This window comes from Anomaloglossus baeobatrachus, chromosome 9, assembly GCF_048569485.1.
Source record: "Anomaloglossus baeobatrachus isolate aAnoBae1 chromosome 9, aAnoBae1.hap1, whole genome shotgun sequence".
Classification (NCBI taxonomy): Eukaryota; Metazoa; Chordata; class Amphibia; order Anura; family Aromobatidae; genus Anomaloglossus; species Anomaloglossus baeobatrachus.
This window is the reverse complement of record NC_134361.1, coordinates 35,729,294-35,753,996: the sequence shown is the minus strand read 5'-3', so window position 1 is coordinate 35,753,996 and position 24,703 is coordinate 35,729,294. Positions and strand designations below refer to the sequence as shown.

Genomic DNA, 24,703 nt, shown 5'->3' with positions numbered 1-24,703 from the left:
TAGATCCACTCCAGGGTTAATGCTGTTTCCCTACAGGCTGAAGGAAGGGTTAAATGGAAACAGGAACGAGGGCAGGTGTGCCGGGTGTGAGGGAGTGAACAGAACTCCCTGAGTTCTCTGCTGGAGAGGCACATGTATATTGTTGTGGACTTTTGTTTGGACATTAAACCGTGTGCTGTGAACCTTAATGCCTGGATCCCGTGTCTTCTGCTGCGCAGCCGACCACGCTACCTCACATATGGTGGAGAATGCGGGCATGCCAGCCCGGTGAGGTGTAGCATCCATCCCTGGTGACCCGGTAGCACATGTCCTGGATTCGAGCGGCTATACTACAGCCAAAACCCGGTGACGCCATGGAGGACATACTAAAGCAGCTGGCTCAGGCTAATGCACAGCAACAACAGGCTAATGCACAGCAGCAACAGACCAATGCACACCTGCTCCGGGCGTTGGAACGTCAGCAGCAATCCTTGCAAGTGCAGGAAAAAAGGCACCAAGAACAGATGGTTCTCCTGGCCAAGTCGATCCGTGCCGGACCGGCAGCAACAACCCCGGGACCGGGTGACGACGGCAGCATCCGGAAAGCGGTGAGACAAGCGTTGCAAAAGATGACCCCGGGGGATGATGTGGAAGCGTTCCTGGCGGTGTTTGAGCGGGTGGCCGAGCGGGAAAAGCTGCCGACCCCCCAGTGGGCTGAGGTATTGTCGCCCTATCTGACGGGGGAACCCCAAAAAGCGTACCTGGACCTCTGTACCGAGGACGCCATTGACTATGTGACCCTGAAAGCCGAAATACTGGCTCGGTTGGGGGTGAATACCTATGTACGGGCTCAGCGGGTAAATCAGTGGTTCTATGAGGAAGCCAAACCCGTACGCTCCCAGGCCTATGACTTGTTGCATCTTGTAAAAAAGTGGTTGCAGCCTGACACTCTGAGCCCGGCGCAAATGGTGGAAAGGGTAGTAGTTGATCGTTTTGTGCGCACTTTACCCGTCACCGTTCAACGGTGGGTAGGACAGGGTGACCCGACTACCCTCGACCAATTAGTGTCCCTGGTAGAGCGGCATGTGGCTACGCAGGACTTGATACGGGACACTAAGACTTTGCGTACCGCCCGTCGGTCCGGCCCCTCCAAGCTTAGGGCCAAGGACCCACCGCTGACAACGGTGCAGGAGTCCCCTACCGTCCCGTCTGAGGCCGCACCCGCCGTTCCTGAGGTCCGGAAGGTTCTGTACCCTAAACAACAACCCGTCAAGGGGGTTTCCTTCCCTATTAGATGTTGGCGGTGCCAGCGGGTGGGACATATGGAAGCCCAGTGTCCACTCACCACGGAGCCCATGGATTGTGGGGTTACCCGGCGGGGTTCAATGTATGCTCAGGTGGTGTGTACCGCCGACCTGGTCTCCCCAGAGACGGAGCCCCACTTGTGCCAAATACAGGTGAATGGATGTCCGGTTACAGGATTGTTGGATTCCGGAAGCTTAGTGACCCTTGTGCGATCCACCTTGAGGGCTAAAGTAAAGGCCACAGGACGTACCGTGGGGGTGGTTTGCATACATGGGGACCGCCGAGACTATCCCACGGGGATTGTCACCATCACAGCACCTTGCGGTCAGGTGCAACATGAGGTGGGACTTCTTAACACTCTTCCTTATGATGTGATCCTAGGAAGGGATCTGCCCTATTTTTGGACTTTATGGAGGGGACCCCCTAAGTCCCCTCAGATACTGGTCAGTCCGGGACCTGAGCCCTACAATCCTGAATCCGGGACGCCTGCCGTAGGGGTCACCATGATAGGGACAGAGTGTGAACCCGATAGGTCACCCCTAGAGGTATTGGCAGGAGAGGCTGAGATGGTCGAGCCCATCCCGGAGTTGGAGGCGTCCCCGGATACGTTTGGGACAGCCCAACTCCAGGACCCTACGTTAATACATGCCCAGAGTCGGGTGACAGTAGTTGACGGGGTGGCACAGCTGCCCGGTGCCCAGGTAAGGTACCCCCATTTCGCTCTTAAGCAAGATTTACTCTACCGGGTAGATGAAATACGGGGCGTGGGGGTAGAGCAGTTGGTGGTGCCCCAGCCGTAACGCCGGCGGGTCCTCGACTTGGCTCATAAACACCTGATGAGTGGCCACTTAGGGGTCAAGAAAACGCAGGAGCGAATATTGCAAAGGTTCTATTGGCCCGGGGTCTTTGGGGAGGTAAAACGGTTCTGCGAAACCTGCCCGGAGTGTCAGCTTACCGCACCCCTGACCCATTTTCGCAGTCCGTTGGTACCGTTACCCATTATAGAAGTCCCTTTTGAACGGATAGGGATGGATCTGGTGGGGCCCCTCGTAAAGTCCGCTCGAGGGCACCAACACATCCTAGTGATCGTTGACTATGCCACCCGGTATCCCGAGGCGATACCTCTCAGACATACTGCAGCAAAGCTTATAGCTCGGGAGTTGTTTGCTGTGTTCTGCCGGGTGGGTTTGCCCAAGGAGATCCTTACGGATCAGGGGACCCCATTCATGTCTAAAGTGACCAAAGAGCTATGCCGGCTACTCCAGATCAAGCAGTTGCGTACGTCTGTGTATCATCCTCAAACGGACGGTTTAGTCGAGCATTTCAATAAAACCCTGAAAACCATGCTCAAAAGGGTGATTTCAAAAGACGGGAAAGACTGGGATATGATGCTTCCCTATTTGATGTTTGCCATCCGTGAGGTGCCACAGGCATCCACGGGGTTTTCGCCTTTTGAATTGTTATACGTGCGACATCCCCGGGGATTGTTGGACCTGGCAAAGGAAACATGGGAGCAAGAGCCCACCCCCCATAAAAGTGTGATTGAACACATTTTGGGTATGCAGAACCGCATAAGCGCGGTCATGCCAATTGTGAAGGAGCATTTACAGGAGGCTCAGGCCGCGCAAAGCGGCCGCTACAATAGACAAGCCACCGTGCGGACCTTTAAACCCGGGGATCGGGTGTTGGTATTAATCCCCACGGCGGAGAGTAAATTCCTGGCTCAGTGGCAAGGCCCCTACGAGATAAAGGAAAGAGTCGGGGTGGTTAACTATAAAGTATTGCAGCCCGGTAGGTGGAAACCTGAACAAATATACCATGTCAACCTATTAAAACCTTGGCAGGAACGGGAAAGCCTGATGGCTGTTTTTTCCCCATCTCCCTCCTCTTCGGGTCGTTCACATCCGGCTCCAGCGACCTCCGGAGAGGACGAACCGGAAGTAAGGATTGGAGAAGCCCTCACCAAGACTCAGAGGCGAGAGGCCAGACGGTTGGTTCAGCAGAACCCCGATGTCTTCTCCGAGCTGCCCGGTAGGACTAGTGTGATACGACATGATATTGTCACCGAGCCCCACCTGAAGGTACGCCTGAAGTCATACCGGGTACCGGAGGCTCGACGACAAGCCATATCAGAGGAAGTAAAGACAATGTTACGCCTGGGGGTCATCGAAAAATCCCGGAGTGAATGGGCTAGTCCGATTGTCCTAATACCAAAACCCGATGGCTCCTTAAGGTTCTGCAATGACTTCAGGAGATTGAACGAAATATCCAAGTTCGATCTCTACCCCATGCCCCGGGTGGATGAGCTGATTGATAGGCTGGGACAGGCGCGATATTTTACCACGCTCGACCTGACCAAGGGGTACTGGCAGGTGCCACTGACGGAGTCCGCCAAGGAGAAAACCGCTTTTGTTACGCCGGAGGGTCTCTTCCACTATGTTGTCTTGCCTTTTGGGTTACATGGCGCTCTGGCCACGTTCCAGAGGTTGATGGACTTAGTGCTGGAACCCCACCAGGCGTATGCATCAGCGTACCTTGATGACATCATTATTTACAGCTCCGATTGGCAGACCCACTTGGAACAGGTACAAGCGGTGGTGGACGCGCTTCGAACAGCCGGATTGACAGCCAATCCCAAGAAATGTGCGTTGGGACTCACGGAAGCCCGCTACTTGGGCTACGTAATAGGCCAAGGAGTGATTAAGCCCCAAATTAACAAGGTTGAGGCGATCCAGAAGTGGCCTAGACCCCTGACCACGAAGCAGGTTAGGGCCTTCCTGGGTATCGTGGGGTACTACAGGAGGTTTGTAAAAGATTTTGCGGGACTATAAGCCCCCTTGACGGACCTTCTCAAAGGCAAGAAGTCCGTCATGGTGCGCTGGACTCCGCAGGCCGAGGACTCCTTCCGGGCCCTGAAGGGGGTCCTGTGCGGACAGCCCGTTCTTGTACACCCGGATTTCCGGAAGGAGTTCATAGTACAGACTGACGCCTCGGAGGTCGGCCTGGGGGCAGTGCTGTCTCAGGTGGTTCAGGGGGAGGAACACCCCGTCACCTTCTTAAGTAGGAAGCTCACCCCTCCCGAGCGGAATTATAGCGTAGTGGAGAAGGAGTGCCTGGCGATTAAGTGGGCCTTGGAGTCCCGACGCTATTACCTGCTGGGACGTCAGTTTCGCTTGGTGACGGATCACTCTCCACTGGTCTGGATGAGGTCCGCCAAGGAACGGAATGCCCGGGTTACCCGGTGGTTCCTTTCTCTGCAGAACTTCCGGTTTACGGTTGAACACCGGGCTGGTAGGTTGCAGGGCAACGCCGATGCCTTGTCCCGCGGCCCGTGTTTGATGGCAGGAGTTCAACCCCGCACGCTTGAACTGAGGGGGGGGGGTATGTGAGACTGTGACCGGGGTTATCTATGATGGCCGGTATGTCTCGCCCCGGTTGTGCTCACTCCATGATAGAAAGTAGATCCACTCCAGGGTTAATGCTGTTTCCCTACAGGCTGAAGGAAGGGTTAAATGGAAACAGGAACGAGGGCAGGTGTGCCGGGTGTGGGGGAGTGATCACAACTCCCTGAGTTCTCTGCCGGAGAGGCACATGTGTTCTGTGTGGACTTTTGTTTGGACATTAAACCGTGTGCTGTGAACCTTAATGCCTGGATCCCGTGTCTTCTGCTGCGCAGCCGACCACGCTACCTCACAATATATACACACACATATACATACACACACTATTATATAATTATATATATATTACATGTATTTTAAATACATCTATACTGTATTTCTTCGGCGCTCCATTGGGAGACCCAGACGATTGGGTGTATAGCTACTGCCTCCGGAGGCCACACAAAGCATTACACTAAAAAGTGTAAGGCCCCTCCCCTTCTGGCTATACACCCCCAGTGGGATCACTGGCTCACCAGTTTTCTGCTTTGTGCGAAGGAGGTCAGACATCCACGCATAGCTCCACTGTTTAGTCAGCAGCAGCTGCTGACTATGTCGGATGGAAGAAAAGTGGGCCCATATGGGGCCCCCAGCATGCTCCCTTCTCACCCCACTTGCGGTTTGTAAGGTTGAGGTACCCATTGCGGGTACGGAGGCTGGAGCCCACATGCTGTTTTCCTTCCCCATCCCCCCTCAGGGCTCTGGGCGAAGTGGGATCTTACAGGTCTCCAGGCACTGAGACCGGGCTCCATCCACAGACCCAGAGAACCTGCTGGATATGGAGCTGAGTATCGTCAGGGACAGGGCCCTGCTACATTAAGGTACTCTGTGTCCCCGGGCAAGCGCGCACACACACACCAGCATTGCTGGGAGTGTTAGTGCGCCGGGGGTAACAGCGCGGTGCGCTCGTGCTATTATTCACTGCAGCTTAGCTGAGTGAATTTATGTATTGCGAACTGCCGCGCCGGCCGCTGCTGGGTGTTTTTTACATTGTGGCGCGGCTGGGACTTGTGGTGCGCCGGGGACTTCCGCGCTGGCCGTGCTCATGGACGGCCGCGCTTATTACTCGAGTCCCCGGCTTTGCGGCCTAGTTTTCGTTTCGTTCCCGCCTCCAGCCCTGCCAGTCAGGGGAGAGGCGGGACGCTGTACAGACAGTCAGCGCCGAGGGCTGGAGTCTGCTTTGCATTCTCCAGCCCCCTTCACTGGACACAGTGAGAAGCCAGTTCCCGCTCTTGTCTGGGGCACGCCCACGACCCGCCCCTCGTCACACGAGCTGGAGAAGGACGCCGGCAGCCATTCCTGCACGCAGTCCGAGCTGGGGAACGGAGACATGCTCTGGGCAACCAACACAGGGCTCTGGCGACCACATACCCGCGTTATAGGCGGGCGGTAAGCAGCACCTGAAGTGCTGACCCCACTAAATACCGAAGTGTCCATTTGTATTTGATGCTTGTATGCTATACACTGCACTGTAGGTCGCTATCTTTGGCTATATGCCCTCCTAGATGGCGAGATAACAGCAGCAAAAAAGCAAGGGTGCTAAGGCACAGGTTTTCTAGGCTGCTTGTATTGCATGTGCTGAAGTGTTCATTTGTACTTATGCTTGTATGCTATACATTGCACTGTACGGTCGCTACTCTTGGCTATATTCTCCTAGAGGGCTGGACAGCAGCAGCAAAAAAGCATGGGTGCCAAGGCACAGGCTTTCTATGCTGCTTGTATTGCATGTGCTGAAGTGTTTATGCTTGTATGCTATACATTGCAGGGATGGATTGAATACAGCAGCAAAAAAGCAACAAGGCTTCCTATGCTGTTTTTCCTGCATGTGATACTGTTCCACCGGCAGGTTCCACTGACCCCCATTGTGTGCAAGCTCCCCTGTAGCACTTGGTCAGCCGGGGTCTCTACTAGAGGTGGCCAAAGGAACCATCCGTGAACCCTGTCCAGGGACAGGGACGGAGTTGCAGTTTCGGCTGATGGATTGTCATGGGATAGAGACTTTGCAGTCCAGACAGGCCATGGGCAATCTTGATTAATGCTCCCTGGCCACCCTCATCTGGAACGTAATCAGTGCTCCGGGGGGGGTCCCAGGCATTCCAGGGTGAAGGCTCTGACACGGACGGCAGTCCCAGACAGCCTAAGCTAGTTCGCTGGGTGCGGCGCTCGGCTTCATCACTGGTCAAGGTCCCAGCAGGAGGACTCTCGGTATGATGAGGCAGACGTAGCTGATCAGGGCTTTGGTCCTGACACCGCTCTCAATCCGGATACACCGGATGGTGACGCCATAGTGAATGATCTTATAGCGTCCATCAATGGAATGTTGGATATTTCTCCCTCAGCTCCCCCATTGGAGGAGTCAGCTTCACAGCAGGAGAAATCCTTTTTCAGTACTCATGCGTATATTGCGTATTTTTCTGGCGCTGACTTCAGAGAAGCAGTTCAGAAACACCACGCTTACCAAATAAGCGTTTTCTCCAAACGTTTTAAGGATACACGTTATCCCTTTCACCTGACGTGGTAAAGCGCTAGACCCAGGGTCCAAAGGTGGATCCCCCAATCTCCAGGCTTGCGGCTAGATCCATAGTTGCAGTGAAGATGGGACTTCACTTAAAGATGCCATTGACAGACAGATGGACCTCTGGTTGAAATCTGTCTGTGAAGCTATCAGCGTGTCGGTTGCTCCGGCATTCGCAGCCGTATGGGCACTCTAACCTATTTCAGCTGCGCTTGCGCAGCTGGTCTTGAGCACATGTACATCTGTGCCGCAGGTGGTGTCCTTAACCTCGCAATGTCTGCATTGCGACTTACCCTAGTAATGCTGTCCTGGAGGGACAGTCGAGGTTGGTCCTTCCCAGGCTCGGGCAGGTCCCAATTGTCCTCGTCCAAAAGGGCTCAAAAGGCTCAGAGGGGCTCAGATTCCGGCCGGGCTCAATCACGCCCAAGGAAGGCAGCAGGAGGAACCGCTACCAAGGCGGTCTCCTCATGACTGTCAGCTCTCTCTCTCCGCATCCGCGGTTGGTGGCAGAATCTCCCGCTTGGGGACATTTAACTGCCACAGGTCACAGACCGGTGGGTGAGAGACATTTTGTCTCACGTGTACAGGATAGAGCTCTGTTCTCGTCCTCCGACGCGATTCGTCAGCACTTCCCCCCCCACCTCCCCCCACCGAGCCGTTGCTCTTCTGCAGGCAGAAGAAGTGGTAATCCCTGTTCCTCTTCAGGAACAAGACACGGTTTTTTCCTCCAATCTGATTGGGGTGCCAAAAAAGGGGTGGCTCTTTCCGTTCCGTTCTGGACCTAACACTGCTCACCAAGCACGTGAAGGCCAGGCGATTCCGGATGTAACCCTCCGCTCCGTCATTGCCTCAATGTCGCAAGGAGATTTCCTAGCATCAATAGACATCAGGATGCTTATCTACACGTGCCGATTGCTCCAGAGCACCAGCGTTTGCTACGTTTTCGTTATTGAAGACGAGCATCTTCAGTGCGTAGCCCTGCCCTTCCGTCTGGCGACAGCCCTACGGGTTTTCACCAAGTTCAGGGCAGCAGTGGGAGCAGTCCTGCACTCTCAGGGTCACTCTGTGATCCTTACTGGGACGATCCACTTGTCAAGGCACCCTCTCAAGAGGCATGCCAACGCAGCCTGAACGTGGCGCTGGAGACTCTCCAGAGTTTCGGGTGGATCATCAACTTTTCAAGGTTACATCGGGCACCGACCCAATCGCCGACATATCTGGGCATGGAGTTTCGCACTCTCTCAGCGGTTGTGAAGCTTCCGCTGGACAAGCAGCGTTCACTACAGACGGGGGTGCAGTCTCTCCTTCAAGGCCAGTCACACCCCTTAAGACGTCTCATGCAGAGGCAGTCACTTTCGCGCAGTTTCATCTGCGTCCACTTCAATGGGACATGCTTTGCCAATAGGTTGGGGAGTCGACGTCCCTAGACAGGAACGTTTCCCTTCTCAGACGGTCAAGGAGTCCATCCTTCAGATCAATGTTCTGGAAATCTGGGCAGTGTATCTTGCCCTGCGAGCCTTCCAGCAGTGGCTGGAAGGAAAACAGATCCGAATTCAGTCGGACAATTCCACAGCGGTGGCAGACATCGCCCACCAAGGCGGAACACGCATCGCCAAGCCTACCAGGCAATCCGGCGGATTCTGATGTGGGTGGGGGACAGAGCATCCACCATATCCGCAGTTCACATCCCGGGCGTAGGAAATTGGGAAGCAGACTTCCTCAGTCGCCTGGGTATGGACGCAGGGGAATGGCCTCTGCACCCAGAATGGTGTCAGGAAATCTGTAGCCGCTGGGGGATGCCGGACGTCGACCTAATGGCGTCTCGGCACAACAACAAGGTCCCGATTTTCATGGCGCGGTCTCACGAGCAAAGTGCTCTGGCGGCAGGCGCCCTAGTTCAGGATTGGTCGCAGTTCCAGCTACCCTATGTGTTCTACCTCTGGCACTGTTGCCCAGAGTGCTACGCAAGCTTAGCTCCGCTTGCCGCCGCGCCATCCTCGTCGTCTCAGACTGGCCGAGGAGGTCGTGGTTCCCGGATCTGTGGCATCTCACGGTCGGCCAACCGTGGGCACCCTCAGACCGGCCAGACTTACTGTCCCAAGGGCCGTTTTTTCCACTGAATTCTACGGCCCTGATCCTGACTGTGTGGCCATCGAGTCCGAGATCCTAGCGTCTTCAGGATTATCTCAAGTCGTCATTGCCACCATGAGACGGGCTAGGAAGCTGACGTCTGCCAAGATCTACCACAAGACGTGGAAGATATTCTTCTCTTAGCGCTCTGCTCAGGGAGTGTCTCCCTGGACATTTGCATTGCCTACTTTTCCTTCCTTCCTGCAATCTGGTTTGGGAAAAGGTTTGTCGCGCGGCTCCCTTAACGGACGAGTCCCAGCGCTGTCTGTATTCTTTCAGAGTCGCATTGTCCCTCCGTACAAGAGGCCGTTAGACCCATGGGATCTGCACAGGGTACTTATTGCTCTCCAGGAGCCGCCCTTGGGGCCTCTGAGGGATGTTTTTTCACTTTCTCGACTGTCACAGAAAGTGGTTTTTTTGGTAACGGTCACGTCTCTTCAGAGAGTGTCCGAGCTAGCAGCGCGGTCATCCAAAGCTCCTTTCCTGGTGTTTCACCAAGACAAGGTAGTGCTGCGCCTGATTCCGGGGTTTCTCCCTAAGGTGGTATCCCCCTTTCATCTCAGTCAGGATATCTCCTTACCTTCCTTTTGTCCTCATCCAGTTCATCGATATGAATTGGATTTGCATTTGTTGGATCTGATGAGAGCGCTCAGAATCTACTTTTCCCGCACGGCGCCCCTGCGCCGCTCGGATGCACTCTTTATACTTGTCGCTGGTCAGCGCAAAGGGTCGCAGGCTTCCAAAGCCACCCTGGCTCGATGGATCAAGGAACCAATTCTTGAAGCCTACCGTTCTGCTGAGCTTCCGGTTCCATCAGGGCTGAAGGCCCATTCTACCAGAGCCGTGGGTGCGTCCTGGGCATTACGACACCAGGCTACGGCTCAACAGGTGTGCCAGGCAGCTACCTGGTCGAGTCTGCACACTTTCACCAAACATTATCAGGTGCATACCTATGCTTCGGCGGACGCCAGCCTAGGTAGAAGAGTCCTGCAGGCGGCAGTTGCCTCCCCGTAGGGGAGGGCTGTCTTTGCAGCTCTAACATGAGGTATTTCTTTACCCACCCAGGGACAGCTTTTGGACGTCCCAATCGTCTGGGTCTCCCAATGGAGCGCCGAAGAAGAAGGGAATTTTGTTACTTACCGTAAATTCCTTTTCTTCTAGCTCCTATTGGGAGACCCAGCACCCGCCCTGTTGTCCTTCGGGATTTTTGGTTTGGTTTTTCGGGTCCACATGTTGTTCATGTTGAATGGTTTTCAGTTCTCCGATGTTACTTCGGAGTGAATTTGTTTAAACCAGTTATTGGCTTTCCTCCTTCTTGCTTTTGCACTAAAACTGGTGAGCCAGTGATCCCACTGGGGGTGTATAGCCAGAAGGGGAGGGGCCTTACACTTTTTAGTGTAATGCTTTGTGTGGCCTCCGGAGGCAGTAGCTATACACCCAATCGTCTGGGTCTCCCAATAGGAGCTAGAAGAAAAGGAATTTACGGTAAGTAACAAAATTCCCTTCTTTTGCAGTTGCATTAAAAATGTTGCACTGTGGCTTTTGTTTCTGGCTGTTCACATTGCAGGCTGCCAATTCAACTGCGAATTTGTCAGCCAGGATGTTCCGACGAGGAGTTTGTTACCCTTATCTGTCCTTTTCGGAGCCGATTTGTAACCATAAAACTCATCTGAACTTTTACGCAGTCATAAATGAGCTGAGAGAAGTTCAGAAAAAAAAAAAAAGTAATAAAAAAATAAAAGTTACAAACTCCACATCACAACAAGCGCACTGACAGAGTCTCAGTTAACTCATTCTGCAGCCAGCAAAAGAAAATGCAAAGGAGGCAAACGGTGCAAAATTTGTACTGAAAACCAATTGCTCAATTTTTTTTCTTTTTGCCCAAAATACATGCATTTAAGACACCCCCCCACAAAACTGTTATCTCTTTGTAAGCTTTATACACTTTTGCTAAAATATTACAATATATGATCTTTTATAGGACATTCAAGAATGGGATATAGGAAGGCGGCAACATAAGGAAGCACCGATCGTACAATCTCTGGATTCGGGGACCTGGACCACTATGGACACGACTGCCGGACACCTTGTCATCCCCGTGTCTGTGCCCGTCACTAAGAAAGACGACAAGGTGAGGGATCACAGCCACAAAAACCCCCCAGCAAACAAACCTGAAGGGCTCAGATGGGATGAAGAGAGTAGTAATCTCCTCCTCAATCCCGGACCGTTTACTGGTCTCTGCTTTCTGGCCGCACTGGAAATGCCGACTCTGCCAACCACTGGCTGACGACGGTCACCACTGAGTCCAGTGATTAGCTAAGTCGTCATCTCCCATGTCTCCAGATGTGGCCTGGGACCAGGTAAGAACAGCAGCTCCGGGAAATCAGTGACAGAATATTACTTTTTATGTGTTTTATTTAATACCAGCGCTCTTTAGTAAAGCGATTCTTATCCCCTAGATAACCCCTTTAATTGTTGGGCCCTCCACCACACTTCTCTTTAGGTCAATGGATTTAGAGGGCATCTTCAAAAACCTACCACGAAAAAAGGGAAAAAGACCAGACCTTGTCCTAAGCCCTTATACATCCCCCCTCCGGTCTTGGAGAAGAACTGTGCCCCCTCTGGTTGTTTCCAGAGCAGCATGCGCTCACCGGACACCCCACTTACGGATTATCTCCAGAAATGCGCCCTCCACCCCCAGTATACACCCCCTCCCATGCTGAGCCCAATCCGCCAAGGTACAGGCCTCTATTTCCACACCTTCTGCGCTCCATCCAGTGCCAAATGCCAACCTCCCAGTATTTATGGTGAGTACTGGTCTCTACATGGTCGTACGATATAAAGACCTGTATGTATAACTAGCTGTAGTATTCGGCGTTGCCCAGGATAGTAACTGTCTCTCTCCTAGTCTCTGTCTGCTTGTCTCTGTGTGTCTGTCTCTGTGTGTCTGTCTCTCTGTCTGTCTCTTTCCCAGTCTGTCTCGTTCCACCAGGTCTGTCTCTTTCCCCGTCGGTCTCTGTCACTTTCCCTGTCTCTGTGCTTTTCTCTCTTTTCCTGTCTGTCTTTTCTTTATCGTTCCTATGGGAGACCCAGACATTGGGTGTATAGCTTCTGCCTCCGGAGGACACACAAAGTACTACACTCAAAAGTGTAGCTCCTCCCTCTGAGCTTATACACCCCCTGGAGAACCAGATCTAGCCAGTTTATCGCTTTGTGTTCAGGAGGCATACATCCACACATGCATTCTCATCTGATTTTTCATTTTTGGAAAGAGTTTGAAGAAAAGCGGGTCCAAACTGGACCCCCGGCATGTCCCTTCTCACCCCACTGTGTCGGCGGTGCTGTTAAGGTTGATTCCAAGGCTGGAGCCTTACATGCCGTGCTCCTTCACCATCCCTCTGGGCTCTGGCTTGAAGTGGGAGCCAGCACGGTTCTCCATGCTTTGCAGGAGACCGGTCTCCATCCGCAGCCCTTCAGGATCCTGCTGGACCGAAGCACTCTCCCCCAGGGACTTGGAACCCTGCGTCTCAGCAAGCTAAGTACCTGAGACGTTTATATATGGGGGTCCCTTGTACTTTATTGTTGGGGAAAGTGTGCTGAGTGTTTTTTGTGACATTTCCGGCGGATTCTCTGGCTGTCGCCTGAGAACCGCGCCGATGGTGCCTGCGCGCCAGCCGCACCGCTCAAATTTAGGCCCCGGCTTCGCCGGAGGCCTATTTTCGGTTTCACTGCCCTCGCATGTCATTCATGCAGAGGGACAGTGCGGCTCCGCCCAGGGCCGTTCTACACAGGGGAGAGACACTCCTCACTGAGTACATGTCTCCTCCCCTGTAAGTATCTTTGGCCCTCCAGATCCCGCTCTCAGAGTAGGTCCCGCCCCCTCTCTTCACTCCGGCGCCATTTTCTCAGCGTTCTTCCCTGCGATCAGCGCTGGCTGCAGCATCCCTGCTGAGGTGCTTGGGAGTCCGGACTTTGGGATCTGGAGGGCACACAACACCGCTCCAGCGGTCTGGTAAGCCACAACCTCCGGTTGTGGACCTTCTGTATATACTCTCTGGGGGTCATTCTGGCAGAGCCCCCACTCCAGCAGCATGTCTCACACGAGGAGCAAGGCTCCAAAGCTGTATTCAGTATGCACTGCATGTAAGCTCCTACTGCCTGAACCGAGCACCTATCCACATTGTGATGCCTGCTCTAACCTGACAATGCCTCAGCCTGAAATCGCCCCCCCAGTGGTCTTTCAGGCTGCCCCGGTCCCTGTGGCTGAACCCCCGGCTTGGGTAGAATCCTTATCTAGGTCTATCTCCCAGTCTTTTGCTGACTCCATGGGAAAGCTGTCCAGGACTTTGCTGAACATGCATCAGCCCCCTTCACAGGGTGCCTCTGCTGCTAGGGCTCTCTCAGCGGAGCTCACAGAGGATTCATCATCTGGTCTCAGACCCCGTCCTCCTAAAAGGAGACGCAGGGCTCCCTCTCCTTCCTCGTCCCGCGGCTCTGATTCAGGAGCTGACTCGCAGGACGAGGAGGATGCCTTTACAGGGGGCTCGGAGGCTAACTCCATGTACCCCATTGATCTGTCCGAGAGTGACTCAGATGTTAGTGATTTGATTGCGTCCATTAATTCTGTACTGGATCTCAATCCGCCAGTATCAGAGGAGCAACCCTCTCTGGCAGAAAAGCACCAGTTTACCTCGCCTAAGAGGACAAAGAGTATGTTCTTTAACCACTCCAGTTTTCAGGCCACTGTGACCAAGTCCAGGGCCTGTCCTGACAAACGCTTCACGAAGCGTGGTTCTGATGAATGGTTTCCATTTCCACCTGAGGTGGTCAAGGAGTGGGCTCATTCACCAAAGGTAGACCCTCCGGTGTCTAGGCTATCAGCCCGGACTGTTGTATCAGTGGCTGATGGCACCTCTCTTAAGGATTCCACTGACCACCAGGTCGACCTTCTGGCCAAATCTGTATATGAGGCGGCAGGAGCCTCGTTCTCCCCAACTTTTGCAGCAGTGTGGGCTCTCAAAGCCATCTCTGCTTCTCTGGAGGAGATGAATTCCCTCGCCAGGGAATCCATGCCCGAAATGGATGCCTTAACTTCCCAAGCTTCGGCCTTTTCATCCTATGCCATGTCTGCCATGCTAGAGGCTTCTCACCGCACTGCGGTGGCTTCGGCTAATTCCCTCGCTATCCGCAGGATCCTGTGGCTCCGAGAGTGGAAGGCAGATGCTTCTTCAAAGAAGTACCTTGCTGGGCTCCCTTTTGCTGGGTCCCGGCTGTTCGGTGAACAGCTGGATGAAATTATTAAGGAGGCTACTGGCGGGAAGAGTACTTCCATGCCACAAACCAAAACCAGGAAACCTGTCCAGGGTAGGAATCAGTCGAGGTTTCGTTCCTTTCGTTCCTCCAACTGGTCGTCCTCTAAGCCCTCGGCCTCGTCCACTAACTCAGCCAAGGACCAAAAATCCAGCTGGCGCACAAAAGCGCGTCCACAGAAGACCGCAGGAGCTGCTGCCACTAAGGCAGCCTCCTCTTGACTATCTGTCCGCGCCAGCAATGTCCTTAGTCGGTGGCAGGCTCTCCCACTTTGGCGACGTGTGGTTTCAACACGTCTCCGATCAGTGGGTGCGGGATATCATCTCCCACGGCTACAGGATAGAATTCTCTTCCAGCCTGCCAAACAGATTTTTTCTGTCAACTCCCCCCTGCTCCAAGGCCGCCGCCTTCTCTCAGGTCGTGGCATCCTTGCAGGCCAACGGAGTAATTGTACCGGTTCCCGCCCGGGAACGGTTCAGAGGTTTCTACTCAAATCTCTTCCTAGTCCTCAAAAAGGACGGTTCCTTCCGGCCCATCCTGGATCTCAAGCTTCTCAACAAGCATGTTCAGGTGCAGCATTTTCGCATGGAGTCTCTGCGATCAGTCATTGCCTCTATGACCCAAGGGGATTTCCTGGCATCCATCGACATCAGAGATGCCTATCTGCATGTGCCAATTGCAGTTTCACACCAGCATTGGCTACGTTTTGCAATCGGAGAGGAACATTTCCAATTCGTGGCTCTCCCCTTCGGGTTAGCCACGGCCCCTCGGGTATTCACCAAGGTCATGGCAGCAGTGGTTGCGGTTCTGCACCTCCAGGGGTTGGCAGTGATTCCTTACCTGGACGACCTTCTAGTCAAGGCTTCATCCAGCGCAGACTGTCAGCGGAGTGTCTCGCTCACTCTCGCCACTCTAGCCCAATTCGGGTGGCTTGTCAATCTGCCCAAATCCACTCTGACTCCGACCCAGAGGCTCACGTACCTAGGGATGCAGTTCGAGACTCTGCCGGCACTTGTGAAGCTGCCCTTAGTCAAACAGCAGTCCCTCTAACTGGCGGTGCGCTCTCTGCTGACGCCCCGCCGTTATTCCATCAGGCACCTGATGCAGGTGCTGGGTCAGATGGTGGCGTCAATGGAGGTTGTTCCCTTTGCCCAGTTCCATCTGCGTCCTCTGCAGCTGGACATTCTCCGCTGTTGGGACAAGCGGACTTCCTCCTTGCACAGGCTAGTGGCTCTGTCGCCACAGACCAGGAGCTCTCTTCAGTGGTGGCTTCTCTCTCAGTCTCAGGGGCGCTCCTTCCTGGCCCCGTCCTGGGTGATCCTCACCACGGATGCCAGTCTATCCGGCTGGGGAGCGGTATGTCTCCACCACCGAGCGCAGGGCACTTGGACTCCGTCCGAGTCAGCCCTCTCGATCAATGTGCTGGAAACCAGAGCTGTGCTTCTAGCTCTCCTAGCCTTTCACCAGCTGTTGGCGGGCAAGCACATCCGAGTCCAGTCAGACAACGCGACAGCGGTTGCCTACATCAATCACCCAGGCGGGACACGCAGCCGCCTGGCAATGTTGGAGGTTCAATGCATCCTTCAATGGACGGAGGACTCCAAGTCCACCATATCCGCAGTCCACATCCCAGGCGTGGAAAACTGGGAAGCAGATTATCTCAGCCGTCAAACCGTGGACAGTGGCGAGTGGTCCCTGCATCCGGCAGTGTTTCAGTCAATCTGCCGCAAGTGGGGCACTCCGGAAGTGGACCTAATGGCATCCCGTCACAACAACAAGGTTCCGGTTTACGTGGCTCGCTCCCACGATCCTCAGGCCTTTGCAGCGGACGCTCTGGTTCAAGACTGGTCCCAGTTTCGTCTGTCCTACGTGTTTCCCCCTCTAGCTCTCTTGCCCACAGTTCTGCGCAAGATCAGAATGGAGGGCCGTCGGGTCATCCTCATTGCTCCGGACTGGCCCAGGCGAGCTTGGTACCCAGACCTGCTCCATCTGTCCGTAGAGGTGCCGTGGCATCTTCCGGACCGTCCAGACCTTCTCTCACAAGGTCCGTTTTTCCGCCAGAATTCTGCGGCTCTCAGATTGACGGCGTGGCTCTTGAGTCCTGGATCTTGACGGCTTCTGTTATCCCCCCTGAAGTCATCTCCACTATGACTCGGGCCCGTAAGTCTTCCTCTGCCAAGATCTATCACAGGACTTGGAAAATTTTCCTGTCCTGGTGTCACTCTTCTGGCCATTCTCCTTGGCCTTTTTCCTTGCCGACCATTCTGTCCTTTCTACAGTCCGGTCTGCAGCTAGGACTATCCCTCAACTCTCTCAAGGGACAAGTATCGGCTTTGTCAGTTCTGTTCCAGCGGCGTATCGCCCGGCTGGCTCAGGTCCGCGCCTTCATGCAAGGTGCGTCTCACATCATTCCGCCTTACCGGCGGCCCTTGGATCCCTGGGACCTCAATTTGGTTCTCACGGTTTTGCAGAAACCCCCCTTTGAGCCTCTTAGGGAGGTTTCTTTGTTTCGTCTTTCACAGAAAGTGGTCTTTCTAGTGGCCATAACTTCCCTCAGGAGAGTCTCTGATTTAGCTGCGCTCTCTTCGGAGTCACCTTTTTTGGTTTTTCATCAAGACAAGGTGGTTCTCCGTCCGACTCCGGACTTTCTCCCTAAGGTGGTTTCTCCTTTCCACCTTAACCAGGACATTACCCTACCTTCCTTTTGTCCGGCTCCTGTTCATCGCTTTGAAAAAGCGTTGCATACTCTGGATCTGGTGCGGGCGCTCAGGATCTATGTGTCACGCACCGCTGCTCTTAGGCGGTGCACCTCTCTTTTTGTGCTAACCACAGGTCGGCGTAAGGGCCTCTCTGCTTCTAAGCCGACCTTAGCCCGTTGGATTAGGTCGACCATTTCGGATGCCTACCAGTGTTCTCAGGTGCCTCTCCCGCCGGGGATCAAGGCACACTCGACCAGAGCTGTCGGTGCCTCTTGGGCTTTCAGGCACCAGGCTACGGCTCAGCAAGTCTGTCAGGCTGCCACTTGGACTAGCCTGCATACCTTTTCAAAGCACTACCAAGTGCATGCTCATGCTTCGGCAGATGCGAGCTTGGGCAGACGCATCCTTCAGGCGGCTGTCGCCCACTTGTGAAGCTAGGCTCCGCCTACTTCTCAGTTTTTCTGTTTATTCCCACCCATGGACTGCTTTGAGACGTCCCAATGTCTGGGTCTCCCATAGGAACGATGAAGAAAAAGAGAATTTTGTTTACTTACCGTAAATTCTTTTTCTTATAGTTCCGTATTGGGAGACCCAGCACCCTCCCTGTTGCCTGTTGGCAATTTCTTGTTCCGCGTGTTATCACCGGCTGTTGTTCGTGGACAAAGTCTCCGGTTGTTCCAGTTCTTGCTCTGTTTTTACTTGTGGGTGGCTATTCTCCCTCAGCTTTTGCACTAAACTGGCTAGATCTGGTTCTCCAGGGGGTGTATAAGCTCAGAGGGAGGAGCTACACTTTTGAGTGTAGTACTTTGTGTGTCCTCCGGAGGCAGAAGCTATACACCCAATGTCTGGGTCTCCCAATACGGAACTATAAGAAAAAGAATTTACGGTAAGTAACAAAATTCTCTTTTTTCCCTGTCTTTTTACTTGTCTCTGTCTCTTTCCCTGTTTGTATGCCTCTGTCTCTCTGTCTCTTTCCCTGTCTCTCTCTATCCGTCTCCCCACCAACATCTTATTACCTCACACATAAGCTTCTTATACTAAATTTATTTTGTTCCTTTTTGTTTTTTTTTTTTAAACCATACATTTTTATTAATAAAATATGTCAAGTATTACATCATATTGACAATAAGTTCTCAACAGTCAACACAATAATAAGGGGGTTGGGGAGGGGAGAGGGTAGGGGAAATGGTGACTTTACATTAACTTTCCAATCACATTCTTTATATATGAATCTACAAAGTTAATCAATTAACAGTATTTAAACGGAAAGACAATAACCTGTAGCTTGCAGCTCCATTGACTTTAATGGAGGCAGGTTTTTTTTGGAGAGTAACTGTAAAGCGCGGGGTTAAATTTTCCCGTCAAAAGATAGTCTATGACGTTCCCTGAGTCACATGGGGCGTCCATGCTAAATTTTGTGATTGTAAATGTGACGGTGCGGATTCCTTTAACGGACATACACATACATACATACACTGAGCTTTATATATTAGATGGTATTTACAGTGTCCGTTACCCCCGCAGATACAGACATCGATGGAATCTGCCTCGTCAGAGACACCACCGAGTTTTCTGTCCAGCCGTAAGTTTCTGCAATCTGAGGGTAAGTCCCTCCCCCTTTACAGGTTTACATTTTGGATTTTTTTTTTCTTTAAGGCACATTAATATTGGAGATCGTTTCCAGGCGGTGATCCCAGAGTGCAGAGTCCACACCATGTTGGAAGGAGAAGAGGAAAAGGCCGATTTGGTGTGGAGACCCCGGATACACACTGCAGAGAGTAAGACCCCTCTCCCGCACATGATTCATGGGGGATGATTGGAGTCGCTAACCTATAACCACAGGAACAATTGTTTATACCCTGTCTGTCCGTAGATATAACCCCTTAGGCCCAGTGCCCACGCTGTGTAGGTTTGACGCATATTTTCAGAAAATCTGCAGCAAAATCTGCATGTCCATTGTGAAGCCAGCAAAGCCTATGAGAATTCAGAAGTGATGTACCTACGTTGCTTATTTTCCTCTTGCGTATTTGGTGCAGATTTGGTGCAGAAAAAAAGAAATCTGCACCAAATATGCAAGGGAAAAATACTCAACGTGGGCACAGCACTTCTGAATTCTCAGACTTTGCTGGCTTCATGGGCGTACCCAGGATCAAAACGGGGGGGGGGGGGGGTGGGGGTGGGGCAAGCCACCACTCTTCATGACAATACAAATAAAAAGTCAGGTTTTAGTCTTTAAAAGTAAAGCTGGCCGGCGCACACACACACACACACACACACACACACACACACACACACACACACACACACACACACACACACACGTACAAGATAAATGCAAGAAAAAAAGAAAAAAAAAAAAAAAAAGCAAAGCGGCAATAACGCATTTAATGCCTCCGGCCGTGTTTCTCCTGACCTGGGCTTCTTGTATTCTCATGGACCGGACCCGCTTCAGGACTGGAGTGAAGCGGCCGGTGACAAGGTCCTTATTGCAAAGAGAGGAGGCGGTGTCGGCGCGCATTCCACTGTGGAACGCTTGTGGGACAAACAGTATCTAGTAATCAAGAAAGGGAGGAGGGAGGTGCCCCCCACTCGTCATGCGTTCTACAGTGGAACACAAATGAGAGGAAGGCCGGCGTGCTGCCGTGGGAAGAGGAAGCGACGTGTGGGGGCGGCCGCGGCGGGATGACAGCAGCAGGTTGGGGCAGTTCCAATACGCTCCACTCTCCACATTGCAAAGAGGAGAGAGAAGGCGGTCTCAGCATCCGTTCCACTGTGGAACGCATATGGGACGAACAGTAGCTACTACCCCCCCCCTCGTCATGCGTTCCACATTGGAACGCAAATGGGAGGAAGCGTGAAGGCCCGCAGAGAAAATGAATGGCGCGACGTGCTGCAGCTCTCCTAGATAGCATGAGTGGGCCCCCCGTCGGTCCAGGGCCCCGGCACTTGTCCAGGTGTGCCGGGTGCTGACGCTGGCCCTGATAATAGGTGCGTGCCCCTGCTTCTAGGAGGGGGGGGCAGCTGCCCCCCCTGACCCCTCGCTGGGTACGCCCATAGCTGGCTTCACACTGGACATGCAGATTTTTGCGGCAGATTTCTCAAAATCTGCATCAAGATCTACATCAAAATATGCAGCATGGGCACAGGGCCTTAAAGGGATTGTCTGGATTGGTGGTGGGCTAAAATCCACTGATATTTTCAGGAAGTGGACGGGGCCTCCTGATAGTGTTCTGTAATTGGCAGAAGGCTGAAAGCTGCACTTAGGTGGTCACTCATGACGCGCTGTGTACCTCATGTTTGTGAGTGTCTCCATCGTCTGGTACATGCATACATGGGATTACCAATGTTTTTGCTTTTGTCACTTGTCTCCACGATTCCCTCTCAATCTCTAATGTCTTTTGTTTCCTCAGTGTCCCATTTTGTAAATCTTGCCTGCTCCAGTGCTGTGCCCGGAGGAGGCTGCAACATGGAGCTCGCCCTCCACTGCCTGCATTTTAGCCAGGGCGACATCTTGGTGAGTCCTTTAGTCTCTAAACTGCTTTATACGAGTCATTGCTAGTAATTGTGCTATGCTGGTGTGGGCAGGGGATGGCACGGGCACCGGAGCAATGCCATCAGCAACACACAGAAACTATAGAGTACAGCCGGTGCGGCAATAGCTGTCAGCAGAGATTCCTCCTTGTCTTTTACGGCATACATTACTTCAATAGTGGATGATATTTCCGGCACATAGACGTACAGCATGGGGATGGCAGAGGTATCAGCTGTAGCATACAACTGACTCCAGATCAGAACCAACTCCATCCACAGCTGTTTATCCCCAATATCAAAGACGTGTGACAGATGGAGGAGGCTTCCTCTGCCGGCCCATCATGTCCTCAACTACACAGACTACATGGGGCTATAGGTGTACCATTGCAGTCTTGGGCCGACAAAGACCCCAGATCTGCCAGACACAAATACCATCCATTCTGTAGTATTGTATCAGTGTTACTATCTTTAATATTTTTGGGGCGCTTTAATAAAGTTAAGAAAAATAAAGAAAAAAACAAACAAACAATTTTCCTTCAAAAAAGAGAATTTCTTCATCGTTCCTTATGGGAGACCCAGACCATGGGTGTATAGCTTCTGCCTCCGGAGGACACACAAAGTACTACACTAAAAGTGTAGCTCCTCCCTCCGAGCATATACACTCCCCGGATGACAAATCCAACCAGTTCAATGCTTTGTGTTCAGGAGGTCACACACACACATGCATCCTCTGATTTTTGATTTTTGATTTCAAGATTTGGAAGAAAAGCGGGTCCAATCTGGACTCCCGGCATGTCCCTTCTCACCCCACTGTGTCGGCGGTGCTGTTAAGGTTGATTTCAGGGCTGGAGCCTTCACATGCCGCGCTCCTTCACCATCCCCTGAGGCTCTGGCTTGAAGTGGGAGCCATCACGGTTCTCACTGCTTTGCAGGAGACCGGTCTCCATCCGCAGCCCTGTTCAGGATCCTGACGGACGGAGCGCTCACCTCCCAGGGACTTGGCACCTGCGTCTCACAAGCTAAGTACTGAGACGTTATTACCACAGACAGTGGTCTTTCCAGGGGTCCCTTGTACTTTATATTTTGGGGAGAGTGTGTTTTATGACTGTGTTAACATTTCCGGCCGGTTCTCCAGTTTTCACTGGAGAACCGCGCCGATGGTGCCTGCACGCTGGCCGCATGTTTAAATCTAGGCCCCGGCTTCGCCTGAGGCCTACTTTCGGTTTCACTCCCCCTGCATGTCAGTCATGCAGAGGGACAGTGTGGCTCCGCCCAGCGGCTGTTCAGCACAGGGAACGGACACTCCTCACTGAGGAAAGATTCCCTCCCCTGTATACCTCATTTGTCCTCCGGATCCAGCTCTCAGAGTAGGCCCCGCCCCCTCTCCTCGCTCCGGCGCCATTTTCTCAGCGTTCTCAATGTCTGCATAACACATTGTGACAAATGGGGGCCTTGGGCTGGGGGATCTGGAGGGCACAGAGATGTATGTTAAACGGTCTAGCAAGCCACAACCTCCGGTTGTGCAGCTGCTTATATGCTCTGTTTATATACTCTGCTGGGGGTCATTCTGGACAGGAGCCCCCACTTCTGCAGCATGTCTCACATCAGAGCAAGGCTGCAAGGCTGTTCTTATTATGCACTGCATGTAGACTCGTACTGCTGTACCGAGCACATAACCACATTGTGATGTTTGCCCTAACATAGTGGTCCCTCAGCCTGGAAGTTCATCTGTGGTCCCTCCGGCTGCTCTGGCTCCGGTGGCTGAACCCCTGTTTTGGGCAGAATCCCTCTCTCCAGGGGACAGCTGTCCCGGACACTGCTGAGCATGCATCAGCCCCCTCCTCAGGGCGCTTCTGCTGCTACGGCTCGCTCAGCAAAGCTCACAGAGGATTCTTCGTCTGGTCTCAGTCCCCGTCCTCCTAAAATGGAGTCGCAGGGTCCCCTTTCCTTCCTCGTCCCGCAGCTCTGATTCACGAGCCGACTCGCAGGACAAGGAGGATGCCTTTACTAGGGGCTCGGACGGATCTGTCCGAAGGTGACGCAGATGCTAATGATTTGATTGCGTCCATTATATTTGTACTGGACCTCAATCCGCCTGTATCAGGGGTGCATTCCCCTCTGGCAGAAAGGCATCAGTATACCTTAAGAGAACAAGGAGTGTGTTCCTTAACCACTCCAGTTTTCAGGCCACTGTGACCAAGCCCAGAGCCTGTCCTGACAGACGCTTCCCAAAGCGTGGTTCTGATGACTGTTTCCCCCTTCCACCAGTGGTGGGCAAGGAGTGGGCTCATTCACCAAGGGTGGACCCTCCGGTGTCTAGACTTTCAGCCCGGACAGTTGTATCAGTGGCTGACGGCACCTCTCTAAGGATCCCACTGTCCGCCAGGTTGTCCTTCTGGCCAAATCTATATATGAGGCGGCAGGGGCCTCGTTCTCCCCATCTTTTGCAGCAGTGCGGGCTCTCAAAGCCATCTCTGCTTCTCTGGAGGAGATGCATTCCCTCACCAGGGACTTTATGCCCGAAATGGTTGCCTTAACTTCCAGGCTTCAGTCTTTTCATCCTATGCCATGTCTGCCATGCTGGAGACTGTCACCGCACTGCGGTGGCCTCGGCTACTTCCCTCGCTATCTGCAGGCTCCTGTGGCTTCGAGAGTGGAAGGCAGATGCTTCTTAAGAAGTTCCTTGCTGGGTTTCCTTTGCTGGGACCAGTCTATTCGGTGAACATCTGGATGAATTTATTAAGGAAGTTTTCTTCAGCGCTCTATTGGGAGACCCAGACGATTGGGGTATAGCTACTGCCCTCTGGAGGCCACACAAAGCACTACATTAAAAGTGCAAGGCCCCTCCCCCTCTGGCTATACCCCCCGTGGTATCACGGGTACTCCAGTTTTAGCTTTGTGTGCGAAGGAGGTCAGACATTCCATGCATAGCTCCACAGATTTTAGTCAGCAGTAGCTGCTGACTAGTTCGGATGGAAGAAAAGAGGACACATATAGTGTCCCCAGCATGCTCCCTTCTCACCCCTGGATGGTGTTGTAAGGTTGAGGTACCTATTGCTGGTACAGGGCTGGAGCCCCACATGCTGTTTTCCTTCCACATCCCCTTGGGGGCTCTGTGGAAGTGGGATCCTGCCGGCCTCAAAGCTCTGACGCCGGGCTCCATCCACAGACCCATTAGAACCTGATGGATACGGAGCAGGAGTACCATCAGGGACCGGGCCCTGCATCATACAGGTACTCTGTGTCCCCGGCAGGCACAGACACACTCCGGGCTGGCTGGGTGTTGTAGTGCGCCGGGGACCGTACACTTAGCTGGTGTTCCTACAGTTATCTGGGGGACTTTGTGTTCTGGGAACGCAGCGCCGACCCTCACTGGACCGGGCGGCGCTGCTGTGACTTGTGGTGCGCCGGGGATACGCCGACCGCGCTTTTACGGCGGCGGCGTTTATAACTCTAGTCCCCGGCTTTTGGGCCTAGGACGCCGGCAGCTCCGATCGTTCCCGCCCCCACCCTGTCAATCAGGGTAGGGGAGAGACGCTGTTTCACGGCAGCGAGGAGGGCTGGAGCCTGATTTACATGCTCCAGCCCTCTCACTAGGCACAGAGGGAAGCAGGCTTCCCGCTCTTGGTCAGGAACGCCCAGGGCCCGCCCCCCTTCTTCTCTCAGGACGCCGGCAGCCATTACATGCATGTCTGGCTGGAGGAAGGACGCAAGGCTCTGGGAGACCTAGACTGAGGGGCTTTGGAAGACCACACACCCGCTCTTAAGCGGGCGGTAAGCGGCTTTTCAGCTGG

The 24,703-nt window shown here is 53.3% G+C and overlaps 1 protein-coding gene across 1 annotated transcript in view; it reads left to right on the top strand.

Annotated features, from left to right (window-relative positions):
* Nucleotides 1–24,703, top strand: part of ZNF541 (zinc finger protein 541) — a 158,458-nt gene that overhangs the window by 51,329 nt on the left and 82,426 nt on the right. The window contains exons 5-9 of the mRNA XM_075324844.1: nt 11,351–11,500; nt 11,873–12,176; nt 18,903–18,960; nt 19,035–19,156; nt 20,789–20,892. Coding sequence (XP_075180959.1) covers nt 11,351–11,500; nt 11,873–12,176; nt 18,903–18,960; nt 19,035–19,156; nt 20,789–20,892 — 738 coding nt within the window. The remainder of the gene's footprint in view (nt 1–11,350; nt 11,501–11,872; nt 12,177–18,902; nt 18,961–19,034; nt 19,157–20,788; nt 20,893–24,703) is intronic.